This window comes from Lagopus leucura, unplaced genomic scaffold, assembly GCF_019238085.1.
Source record: "Lagopus leucura isolate 7727_CA_CO unplaced genomic scaffold, USGS_WTPT01 Super-Scaffold_100004, whole genome shotgun sequence".
NCBI classification, from domain to species: domain Eukaryota; kingdom Metazoa; phylum Chordata; class Aves; order Galliformes; family Phasianidae; genus Lagopus; species Lagopus leucura.
The window spans coordinates 67,919,659-67,933,069 of NW_024962264.1; the positions used below are offsets into that span (position 1 = coordinate 67,919,659).

The following is a 13,411-nucleotide window of genomic DNA, read 5'->3' on the forward strand; positions in this document are numbered from 1 at the left end:
ATCTTAAGCCAGCACAGAGGTAATCTTTCTACATGTTTGGTTGTTTTATGTAGAAATGGATGGAAGCTATTGCTATGGAAAGGACTGGCCTTGCCCCGCACTCTCAACAGACACAAAGCTTTGCTTTTTCTTACCTGCCTGGCAGTACCTGGAAATTCAGTCATGTCACAACATCAAACAGAATAAGAAAATGTCTCTTACAAAGGGAATACACCATAGCACATCAAACACTTAAGGTTTTTCAGGTGCAAAAGCTCTCTCAAAGCTCTAACTCTTTTATCAGTCCTTACCACATCTTAGGTCCCAAGTAAGTCAAATTCTGTTGCATTTTGCCAATATACCTCCAGTACTTGTAGAGAGTTTCAGCTCTCTGCAATGAACAACCAGGAGGAAAGGAAAACAAATGGTATAACATAACTGCATTTTAAGTATTTCCGGAAAAAACAACAACTATGAACTCAAATCAGCAGGCATATTTGGACATCAAAGCCATATGCACTTAAAAAGCAATTTAATTTCTCCCCCCAGAAAGACATTCCTAAAGGCACGAGTCAGCCAGCAAATCACAATGGCTTTAATGACTAATATGTTTACTTGTCTCACTGCAGTGACTATGGGAAAAGGATGCTCAGAGCAGCTCACCTTTGAGGGGAAGAAGCCACACACTCACTGCTTGCCTGAGGCTGAGCAGGATGGGGTTGCTCATGCAAGCTGCCTGCTTGTAGGAAGCAGGGAACACAAAAATGTATTGATCTTAGTGTCCCACAAGGCACACTGAGGCAAATTTGAGAAAAGGTGAGGCAGCAGGTTATGTTTGAGACCTTTGAACCTTTCTTTACGCATTTATTTCTTGCCTGTGGGCAAGTTTGGCTTGGAGTGAGGATGTCAAGCTAAACCTCAGTGCTGTTTCTATAGAGACCACTGACATAAAATCTGTGGCTAAATATGGGGAACATTGTTTATCCTGTACAAGTTATCCTCTTACTTTCCTCTTGCTCTAACTTAACACTGAACTCTTTTAAGTTTGAGCCTCCCTTAAAAGTATATATCTTAAGGACAACGCTGGCACTTCATTTACTTCATCCTCCTTCTTCAAGTTGCTTCCTCACACCCTCAAGAGCTGGTGATCTCTTGGGCTGCCATTCTTTGCTTCTTTCCCTATCAGTGGGAAGAGTTTGCTTGGACCTCTTTTCCACTCCCATTCATGGCAGCAGCTCTCTCACGGCCCTATCATGTTTTTGGCATGACACACCAATCCCAGGTGGCCTTATCCGATCCATTTTTCTTCCATTTTTGCTGCATCCGCACAGCAAGCTCACAGCTTTCTACCTTCCATTCTACATCTCCTTCCATGCCTCTTTCACAAACTACCATCATTTGAGTTAGCCTATTTCTCTATGTCAGTACTATAAGGGATAGAAGAAAATATTAATTGTGCTCCCACTCTCCATCAACACCCTAAAGCCCCATTTCTCCCCCATCACTACAGGATCAAGAGAAAAAGGGAGTTAGGAAGCAGCTTTTCATGCCTTCAGGACTTCACCCTTCCACGGGCTTGCTTGCTATTAGAAGCAGCTCCAAATTAGGATATTTATTTCAGTCAGGGGAGGTTCACAGGTTGAAATTACACTCTTGGTCTCATATGAGCTTGTTCTCATATTAAGTGGTTCCTTTTTAAAGGACTATCACACAGGGCAGACAGGAGAGGAAGGCTTCTGCATAAGGCTTTCATTAGAACTGATGAACACAGGCTACAACCTCAACTCAACTTCACTTGTCCAGGCAAAGCTTTGCCAGGGACATGGGAAGGGGTCCAAAGCCTATCTCCCAAAATCGATGCTGGAGAGTCCCCTTTCAGGCAAGGGCAGCTTCTTTCAAGAGACATGAGAAAGCAGAATTACTATGGCACAGTCTGCATCCCTGGGGAGCCAGAACACCTCTAAAAAGCGATGAATTACCAAAGTCAGACTAAGAGCAATTCAATGCTAAGAGTAAGTGTTAAAGAAGCAAGTGTCACTGTTCCCTGTGCCAGCTCAGAGCTGTGGAAGCTCTGCCTGGCCATGGTTGCAGGCCCAGCAACGCAGGCAGAAAACACCGCTTCAGGGCCCACAAACATTGCATCCAGCCCTTCTGCTCACCAAACCAGAGCAGAAATGCCTCCACATTTTAAATAGGCTGCTCTTAATTTCTCCTGTGTGTACGAAGACACCTCAAATTCTCTACCAGCACCATCTTTGTAAGGCCACATGCAAAGAGTCAAGCTTACTTTTCTGCAATTACTCCTACAAAACCACCACTCTGAATGACCTCTGCTTGAGAGCATTGCAGGACTTGTCCTGCAAACTTAAGGGCTGGTACAGTGTCTACCAAAGTTAAGTGCTACCTATAAGCAAGGGGATTATGCTGGAAAAAGAGAGTTGCTCATTTCCAGATGTGCAGGTCAAAGCCCCTTAAGTCTACTTCAGTTAAAAGAGTTATATGTTAGCCAGTCTCTGCACTAGAGACAACCCAAAGCTTCAAGGTTATTTGCAATCCAAGGACAGGAACAGCAGGCTAGGGATGATACAGTTTGTTTTTCAGGTATGCTGCTTGGTTGAAGAATGAACTTCTGAACGGAAAAGCAAAGCAGTGACCAATACACAGGAAATTCCAGAAAAGAAAGTGGAGTTACAGCATTCCCCTCGAACTTTAGAGTACAAAGCAAGTAACGTTTTACAGAGCTACAGATCAAACAGTAGGAAGCCAAGCCAAGAACTGACAGGCAACTTTTAAGTGAAATTACTGTGCTGGGACAGCCAAGAAGTCTTTTGGCTGCAGGAAAGACAAGCAGCAGCTTCTTCAGAGACTTCTGATTGTAAGGATTAAGTACCTTGGACTGACAGCACACAGTGATCCATTAATCCCATCCACAACTAAGCATCTGGATTCAAAATCCTGTAACCATTTCAACCCCCTACTGTTCTGCATCCCCTCGGCACCTGCATCTTTGAAGTGCTTTCTTGTGATTTACAGCAGGAGCTGAGGAAGGTAGGCAAACATACTGGAAACATTTATAGCAACCTCTGTCCTGAGAGCTCTAGGAAAGTCTGATGGATGCAAGCACCACAGGCGCTTCAACTCCTTTCCTGAAAACCCTTGCATTTATCCATTTTGACACCAAAGTAGTGGGAGGACAGCTGGAAATGTTGGCCAGCCTTACCTTGAGTGGCTTAGGACCGTGCGGCATGTGCCCGTCGCTCATTGCTGAGGGTCTCTGATTCACCACCGTCAACAAGTGGCGTTGGTGGACTAAGGCTTCCTTGAACTCCTCTTCAGTTTTGGTTTCTAGCAGTTTCTGCCGAAAGGTTATATCCGAAAACATCGTGGCAAAGGTTCGGCCCACTTCTGTGGCTGTTTTGGTACTTTTCTGAATTAAAAAGAGAAGGAAATACTTAAAAGCTATTTTCTTTCAGTTCTAGAAGGTAAAGTTACTGATTTGCCCCACTGGGCACGATATCCCAGAGACACCCAGGGGAAAACGGCACATCCCTCAGACACACCAACCAACATCTAGGCCCTGACCAGAAATACAGATCAATCTGTCTTGATTGACTTGAACCAAATCTGAATCTAACTGAACATTTATCTTATCCCCTCACCCTTCCCTTCAAGGCTGAGGAGACTAAATAGGAGCCTTTGCTAGCCTTAGGGTATCTCAGCCTTACTGCCACCAGGGTGGAAGGACACCGAAGGCTCCTGCAGGTTGAGATGTCTGGATGTTTTTTCTTGGAGACAGATTGCTGTACACATAGGCATGATCAGCTTCTTATTTTCTGGGCACTAAAACTCAATTTGTTTGCTTCTTTGCAACAATCCCAGCAACGTAAGTATAGATACAGGCAGGGGAGATTCAGGCTGGACATGAGGAAGTATTACTTTTCAGAAAGGGTGGTCAGGCACTGGAATGGACTGCCCAGGGAGGTGGTGGAGTCACCGACCCTGGGGGTGTTCAAGGAAAGGCTGGATGTTGTGTTGAGGGACGTGGTTTAGTAGGAGCTATTGGGAATAGGTGAACAGTTGGACTGGATCTTGAAGGTCTTTTCCAACCTTGGTGATTCTGTGATTCTAGATTCAGGGCTCTCAGCTCAAGCAACTACCGGAATGGAGAAAAACAGAGGAGAAAAGCAGTTAAACACCCACAAGCAGCAGGGTTCATCTTCACCAAATACCTGCAAGGGACAGAAGGCCTGAAATAATGAAAAAGGAGCGTGTCTAATCAGTCCAACATTTCTGTGAGTCACAGATCTGGTCTTTGAGAAATGAGTTTTAATGGTATCCAAAGCCTGCTCTCCTGTTGCTCCTAGCACTTTGGAAATTAGACATGAAGGAAACAGTAAAGGAGACTGAGCTTCTCATCCCCACACAAACCCACTAAATTCAGGCTCTGCAAACTGATCTGCTCAACTGCTTGCATACTTCGGTCAAGGCAGGCAAGTTACCTACTAAGTTACACAGAATCAGAGCTCCTTAAGAGCTACTTTTTGATGAAGTGTTTTTAACTCCCACTTCTTTCTACTATATTCAACAGCTATAATGCGGCCTTTGCTCGAGATACCCAAACAACCACCTTCTTTTAGACATATTCCTAACTCCTTGCCTTACTGTCGGAAGTAGTGACAAGCATGTAATTAATCTAAATCAATTATTATTCATGAAGTAGATGAACAATTTCTTCAGGAGCAATTCAGTGCTGCTCAGTGCAGAGGTGTGGAAATGCAGGCAGCACTATGCTAATCCTATCATTACTAACACTATACTTGCTTTGGCACTCATGGAATCATTATAGCTGGAAAAGACCCCTCAGATCCCCAAGCCCAACCCCAACCCACCCCTCCATGCCCACTGACCACAACTCTTTGTGCCATGTCTCCAGGAACAGTGACCCTATCACTTCCCTAGGCAGCTGTGCCAGTGCCTGACCACTCTGAGAAGAGTTTTCCTAATACCCAACCTGGACATCATCCCCAGTACAACTTAAACCTATTACCTCTCATCCTCACTTTGCTCTGTGAGCGCTCAAGTCTTTCCATCCTACATATTAGAGAAAGACAAGGATCCAGGTTCCTCAGTACAACAGATGCTCACTCTCTGGGCTTTTTCTCTCCCTCCCCAAGCAAAGACTCATTTCATCTGTTAATGTCAGCAGGTTAATTATTTTAACTGCTGTACCAGAAATGCGTACTTAGTGCTGGCTAGATACAACGATTTAAAATAAAGCACATTGGCAACCGTGGTTCTGCTTGGCGTCCCCTCCCTTTCCTTAATTTGATGCTGTCCATTGGAACTGCAAACTTTCAGGATACGAGCGGATGCAGAGCTGCTTGTTTGGCGCTTTGCACGTAGTTGGCTGGAGATAAGCTCACTGCCACACATTAAAAGATCAATGCAATCGTGAGCAGGTTCAGATTTTGCCTGCTGTTTCTCATAGGGAACGTCAATATGTTTTAAGCCTGCTGGGTTTGAGATCTATGCCAAAAGCACTGAACTGCTCAGGTGGGAAAGAATCTGCCAGAAATGAGGAAACACCACTACTTCCATTTAAACAAGGGTGATGGTGGATGCACAGGAGACAAATCAGACCAGAAGGTCCCAGGGTCACTCAGATAGCATTGAAGAGCAGGAAACTGGATCTGAACCTGTTCCAGACAAGGTCCCAAACCTCCCCATTACCTCTCAGGAGCACAGACTTAGTAACCCCAAGGTGTGAACAGCCAGCTTAAGCATGAAAAGGTCTTTAGCTTTGAACCTTTCAATCATTAGTTCACAGGACACACTGATTTGATTAAGCCAGTGCTTTCTAGGAAGGGAAGATGCTGATTCCCAATTGACCTTGATGTCTTCCCCCAATATTGTAATAAATGAGCACATTAACAGGTTATTAGTTCAACATGTCTGCAACATGGAACTACTAAGCACACCCAAACAAACTTTAACCTTGCTATTTCAAGTACGGAAAGCTAAGGAAATGCTTCTCAGAACACCTCAGCATAATCTGACCTTCCACAGCACTCCTATTCCACATGTACACTATCTGGAATAAACAGTCTGGGCAACAGCATGGAAAACCTCAGGCTTTTTGGTGCCCCATTTGCCTTAAAAATAATGCATTGCCATTGACTCTACAGAAAGAGACAAAAAATGACATTGGGAGAATCCGCTTAAGAAAACGAAGAAGAGAAATAGTCAGGTATCATGCAGATGATTGAAGGGCTGGAGCACCTCCCCTGCAAGGACAGGATGAAAGAACTGGGGCTCTTCAGCCTGGAAAAGAGAAGGATCCAGGGGGAACTTACTGCAGCCTTCTAGTACCTGCAGGGGGCCTACAGGAAAGCTGGGGAGGGACATTTTATAAGGGTACATAGCAACAGGATGAGGGGAAATGGTTTCAAACTGGAAGAGGGAAGATTTACACTAGATGTTAGGAAGAAGTTCTTTACTGTGAGGATGGTGAGGGACTGGAAGGCATTCAAGGCCAGGCTGAATGGGGCTGTGAGCAACCTGGTCCAGTGGGATGTGTACCTGCCTATAGCAGGGGATTGGAGCTAGGTGATCTTAAAAGGTCCCTTCCAACCCAAACCATTCTATGATTCTATGAATACTCACCATTTTAGGAGGCGCCAGGACTAATATCACAAATCTGACTTCACAGGAGTTCTCACCCCAGTTCTGAGGCCTCTCAAGGCGACTGATGCAAACATGACGTCGCTGAAGGGACTTTATAGTGCAACTGTGGGGAAAGATGGCATGGTTACACACTGAACACAATTCTCCCTCTTCCATTTGCTTTCTAATAACAAAAAAAAAAAAAAAAAAGAGATAGCAATGTACCTTTGTTTGTAGTACTACAGAAACTCTTGCAAAGTAGCCCTCAAAATCCAACACCTACATTAAACAAACACAGTTCACACCTGATTTGATGCAATCTTCTAAAATGCTTTTGGAGATGCAAAGGCAAGATGCCAAACGCTTCCACCTCTTTTGCCTTGGGCAGATCTGTTTGAATGGCTTTCCCTCTTTGCTCTCAGCTGGTATTTTTCTACAAACTGTACCAAGCCAGCCAACACTTTTAAGTTATCACCGGCCCAGACTGCAGCTCTCCTTAATAAATAAAAGAGACTTAGAGTCTCACAATACTTCCCAGCTCCTCTGGAAGGCACAATGAGATGTATCTGCCTATCAATACTGATGTACGACTTCCCATAACAGAGAGTGGCATTTTTTTCTGGTTTGAAGTCACTCACATTGCTTGTTCCATTTGATTTGTCCAGCAAGATCAATATCATAGTCCTTAGATCATCTTCCCTCTAATTTCTCTGCCATTAAACCAGGCCATCTTTCCTTTTAAGAGATATTCTAATGCTTTTACATCCTGATAGTCGTTCCCAGTCAGAGCAGCTGAAGATCCTTGGCTGGATATGTACTAGTTACTATGTACTAGGATATGTACTGCGCTCTGGCAGCTCGAAAGGCAAATGGGATCTTGGGCTCCATCAGGAGAGGGGTGGCCAGCAGGGACAGGGAGGTGATTGTCCCTCTCTACTCGGCTCTTGTGAGGCCCCATCTGGAGTACTGTGTCCAGGTGTGGAGCCCTCAGTACAAGAAAGACATTGAGATTTTGGAAAGGGTCCAGAGGAGGGCGACTAAGATGATCAGGGGGCTGGAGCACCTCCCCTATGGGGACAGGCTGAGGGAGTTGGGCTTGTTCAGCCTGGAGAAGAGAAGGCTGCGGGGTGACCTCATTGCAGCCTATCAATACCTGAAGGGAACCTACACCCAGGAGGGGAGTAAACTCTTCAAAAGGGCTGATAACAGCAGGACTAGGGGAAATGGTTTTAAGTTGAAGGAGGGAAGATTTAGGTTGGATGTTAGGGGGAAGTTCTTTACTAGGAGAGTGGTTAGGCCCTGGAACGGGCTGCCCAGGGAGGTTGTGGATGCCCCGTCCTTGGACGTGTTTAAGGCCAGGTTGGACGGGGTCCTGGGCAACCTGATCTGAATGTGTATGTTTGGTGGCCCTGCTAGGCAGGGGGGTTGGAACTACATGATCCTTGGGGTCCCTTCCAACCCCGGTGATTCTGTGATTCTGTGTAGTTAGAAGCACATTACATTCTTCACGAAGTTCATAACCTGCAAACCAAATCAGCCCAGCAAATATCTCCATGCTGAGTTCGCCTCCAAACTGTCATCAGGAAGTCAAGTCACCTATGCATATTAGTCTCAGAAAAGCACTTGTCCTAAAGCAACCCAATAGCTTCATTGTAATCACATAGGTTATGACTATGAGGACATTATTTCATATTTTCTATTTCCCTTTCACCAAGCCCTCTTAACCTCTTCCTAGTCAAATCATCTGAAGTAGCCTTGAGAGAAGAGGGAGTGGGAATAGAAATAATTTTTAAAAATCCAAACAGTTAACACTAAGAATAAGTCTCTAAGTCATGGAAATAGAATGCAAGTTATCCTTTTTCCACTAGGCCTGCAGTTGGCCTCCAATACACTTCAGAATTGCAGCCATTTTTACCTTTCATGTCAAAGGAAGAAACACCAGTTTTCACAAGCAAACAGAAGCCTTCAGTAGCAATCCTGCTGCAGCTGGACAGCATACAAGATTATTATGGTTCAGGAAACCAATAGAACCAACGCATGAATTCTGCACCTAATAGGAAAGCCTAAATCAAGTGACCTAACACCTTAATTCCTCTTACCTCACCTTCATCCATTGGAAGAAGTGCACAAAAATGAATAGTTAATACACTAGAAAAAAAATAATGAGCCTTTTTTTTTGTCCTCTTCTCAGCATTTTCAGACCTCAGTTGAAAAATGCTTTGGAAAGAATGGATTTCTGGACATTTTGTACATAATTGTCAGCTGGACCTGTTGATCTTGTACAGCTTTTCCTAATCATAATGATTCTATGACTCTATACCCATTCTAGAAATGGCCAGACAGATACTAGACACCTATTGCTCACAGTGCTGTACCAACACTTCACAAACAAATCTTTCCTTTACCACATCTATCAAGCAGCTCCCAGCATCTCAAGAAACTACTGAAGCCCAAAGCACAGCCAAAGACAGCTTCCTACAGGCCAAGGGTTGATCACACCAACACATGGCCAACTGCCAGAAGTAGGGCAGGTTACCAAGGCATGCATGTGAACACATTTGCAAGTGATAACATAAGTGCAACTTATTGTTACCTCCCAGTAATGCTGCTCAGCAGTACCTGTTTGCCTGCTCCTCCACATTTGAGTGAATCCAAGAGCTGAAATCTTGCTAAAAAACAGTGAATTTCTGCTCCTACCTGAGGAGAAAAAGTAAGCATGTGGGATGCCTGCCTCCCTGGATATGATATGTGAAATCACATTGCAATAAAGTTATTTGAAGAAATAAATATTATATAGGGCTATAATTAAGCCAGCTATTTGTTCTTCAGATTGAATGTCACAGCTACTGTTCTCCCTCAACTGGCAGTAAGATGCTTGAGCTCGACAAAAGGTGCCTTAAGTTGCAGTAAAGGAGGTTTCAAGTTAGATATCAAGGAAAAATTCATCCTGGAAAAAGCAGTCAGGCCTTGGAACAGGCTGCCCAAGGAAGTGGTGGTGTCATCATCCCTGCAGGTGTTCAAGAACCATGGAGATGTGGCACTTGGGGATGCGGTCAGTGGGCATGGTGGGGATGGGTTGGGGTTGGACTTGATGATCTCAGATGCCTTTTTCAATCTTAATGATTTAACAAAACCAGAATCAAAGCTACCCAACTGAAATCCAGCTGTTTCTTTTTCTAGCACTTACTGTCCCCACTTCTTTGCTTTAATTCTGTAAGTCAGATAAAATGAACCCAATCTGGAACCCTTTCTAGAACTGTGCAAATACTTGTAAAGAAAATAAAGTCTATTTGGCTCACATGGAGTTGCCTTAAGCTGTGCAAATTCGTAAGTAAAACTGTGCAGTTCAGGCTAAAAATGTCACTGGAGTAGCACTTGAGTAAATTTCCACTTAAAGAGAGACATTTGGACAGTAAACAGCCAAAGCTCCTCCAGAAGCCTGAGGACTGGCAAGACATTTTCAGCTGACTAAATCAAGTATGGTTCGGCCAAAGCCTCCAAGTTGCTTTTTGGTTTAAGTGGAGCTAAATGCGATTCTCTTCTGGTTTGGCCAACAAGCAGAAAAATCTATTTTCAACCCATTATTACTCACATAAGGAAACATTTGGTTATGATTTAATGACATGTCAGGTTGCATTCTCAGCAGTTTCATCATTATTCGCCAATAACTGAGCTTATAAAAAAATGGCCATTTGAATTATAGCACAAATTCCTGCTTCACTGCCCTCCTCCTTCCGGGCTGCATATCTTGCAGCAACCAACGTGGCACTTAAATGGTGAGAACTGGCAGCATTCCACCAAAATCACCAATATACAAAGTCACACATGCCGCAGTTCTGCCCTATGCCCAAGATATTATCAGATTAATAATATCTCTCAGAGAAGCCATAAAATGGGTCAAACTATGGAGACCCAAGAGAAACAAAAAGCATCTTTAAGCTGGGCAAGAAAGGAAGTCATTTGAGAAAGAAATTATCCCCTGCAGTAAGAAAAAAATGCCCAGTAGAGGTAATGAGCTAGCCAACCTTTTCCTGTCCCAGTGCAGAACAATAGTGACACTGCCTGTTCTCATCCACTGCAAATAAATCATTGGCAAAGCAGCTCCAGGCACAGGGCTTTCAAAAAGCAGAATTTACAAGCGAGGAATGGAGCTGCAACCAGCAGGCCAGCTCACCAGCAGTTTGGCACTAGGACGGTTCGGAAGTACAGAGCAAAAATCAGTCCAGGATGAGGATTATTTCTGAGCGACAAACGCACTGTGCTCTAGAAAGAACATCCTCTCTAGTGGTTCATCTCCAGGGGAGTTAGGGAAAAAGCATTTCCTACAGGACAGCGCAGCGGAATCCACCCCTTCCTCCCTGAACACACTTGTAGGCACTCAGATTTGTCACTGTTCTTGTCAACAGCTCTCCTTCAAGACTCAAACTCCCAGTGAAGGGTTTGGATTTCACAAATCCCTTGAATAACACAGCATGCATAGGAGTTTTGACTCTAACACCAACAATAGTACATTAAACATCACTACTTTGAACCAAGCAGCACTTAATGATGACAGCTTTGAAGTTTGGGGGAAAGGTCCTTGTTTCCAGAACTCAAAGTCCAGTTAAGCTGTTCAACAGCTGCCTTGTTTGATATCCAAAGTAACCTCAAGCTACTAAGTTTTGAAAGGCTACCTGGTATTTTGAATTGTCCTCCTCATATGGATTTTTGCAGTAAGGTTATATGAGAATAAACAAATTTATAGCAACATGGGACACAAGCCATTGCATTTTCAGTTGCAGAGAGGCTTCTTCCCCAGCTTTACCTGTTCAAACAGCTCTAGCAAATCAGTTGAATGCACTGCAATTAAGCCCTTCACTGACCAGCACACCAAATCAAACCAAAGTCCAAACCAACCAAAGGAAATAGTTCTTCATTTACTCAGTACAGACTACAAAGCAGCCCCCCAGTTTCATGTGGTTTTTTTCTTTTTTTTTTTTTTTAAAAAAAAAAGGATTCAATTCTGGAAAGCAGAAATTATATTCATCTCCTGGCAAGAAAAGTATTGCCTGGAGGTGGTACTGCCTGAGGAGTTCCACTCTGCTCAGGCAGCATTTGTTCAATAACACATCAGCTGGCATTTCTCACAGAGGACACCAGCAGTTCACTGGCAATGACTGCAATACCCTTAGAATTACAGGTTCTACATCACATCCCAGGAAACAAAAATGTTGGGCATTCACATCTGCACTTGTCACATGATAAGGGTAGTAATTGGGCTTGATAAGACATGTTTGCAATCAAAGCCACTTTTCCATACAGTGCCTGCTGGAAAAGGGGGGCTATCCTTTGACTTTGAAATTTGGCAAGACTAAACCAACAGCTCTTATACTGGCTTCTTCCCCATCTAGACATGCAAAGCATCTACTCTACCTCTTCCAGACTCTGGATCACAGTGAATTCAACTGGTTCCTAGAGAAAGCAGACGTTCTTCCCAGCAGTACATGCACCTGCTGCAATCATTGCTTTCTGAAAGAATATCAGTGTCTCCACAAGCTCCTACTAAAAGCAGAGCTTCCTCATGTCAGCTGATCAATTAAACATGATGGATGGGGCACTGGGCAGTCTGACTTAGTGCTGGATTTAGTAGTTGGCAACCCTGGGCAGGGGAGAGTTGGAACCAGGCAATCTTTGAGGTGCCTCCCAACTCATTTTACAATTTTATGACATACAAATACATAGCAATCTTCACTTCTCTGCAGGTGAGCACCACTTGCTAGCGGGGCATGCAGCCCTGCGTTGCTCTCAGCTACACAGCATTTTAATGAAGGAATCCCAAGGCTTCCATGTGCTCACGTACCCTGGGTAAGGCTGTGGTGAGAACAGGTAATTCTGCAAATAAATAAAATCTCTGAAGTCTACTGTGAATCAGAAGTCAGTTCTTTTCCTGGACCTCACTGGAGCATTCAAACCTTGAGAGCTTCAGTTCCAACAGCTTATTCTGTCCCGTGAACGTGGCCAGGCTCAGATAGTACTTCTGACCTTGCAAGTGGTTTAACAGACCTGAAGCTGCCAGGAGAGCATCAATTGCAGCAGAAGCAGAATAGCTACTTTACCCTAGGTTTTCCCCACCTCTCTTCTCCCTGAGGTTTGAATGAAAGGAAAGAACACACCCTCATTCCAACAAGGGGAGAAATGGAAGCAAGTTTTTGTGTCCGTGAAGCATACTGCTCTGCAGAAGTCACTGAAAATCCCCAAAAGCATTTTGTCTTCAGGAATATTTCAACCTTGTACTTCTGCATTGCATCTGAGGAGAAAAAGTACTACCAAAGCTCTATCTCTGAGCTGCTCCTCCTCATTAATATAATCTTATTATGATACCTAAACTCCCTTCATTTGCTAGGAGGAAAAAGTTAAGGTGCACAGAAAACAGCAGAGCTAATTTAAATCTGTACTCTTTGTTAAATTTAAGTGCAATATAAAACAGTAAAAAGCTATCTTAGATTCTTCCCACTCACACAGGAAAAAAAAAAAACAACATCAAATTCCTTTTATTTCAGAATTTGCAGTGTTGTTTTGCAATCTGACTTCAAGAAGAACGTAAGGTCTAAAAATACCATTCTCAATCCATTGCACAATAGCTACAGCAGCAATACAGTGCAATAATTATATAATTACAGTTAATAACTCATCACTGCTTTCCCACCACTTTCTTCTCCCTCTTTAGAGTAACAAAAAGAAGAAACAAGGAAGTTTTGCACAAGACACCTTTAGGCTGCAAGCTTGTTTT

At 43.7% G+C, this 13,411-nt stretch overlaps 1 protein-coding gene across 5 annotated transcripts in view; it reads right to left on the reverse strand.

Annotated features, from left to right (window-relative positions):
- The window catches only part of SLC4A11 (solute carrier family 4 member 11), a 132,561-nt gene that overhangs the window by 32,985 nt on the left and 86,165 nt on the right, over positions 1–13,411 (reverse strand). For all 5 annotated transcript variants that reach the window (XM_042870991.1, XM_042870990.1, XM_042870993.1 and 2 more), the window contains 2 exons: positions 6,643–6,766; positions 3,200–3,406 (listed from right to left, as the gene is read on the reverse strand). In XM_042870991.1, coding sequence (XP_042726925.1) covers positions 3,200–3,406; positions 6,643–6,766 — 331 coding nt within the window. The remainder of the gene's footprint in view (positions 1–3,199; positions 3,407–6,642; positions 6,767–13,411) is intronic.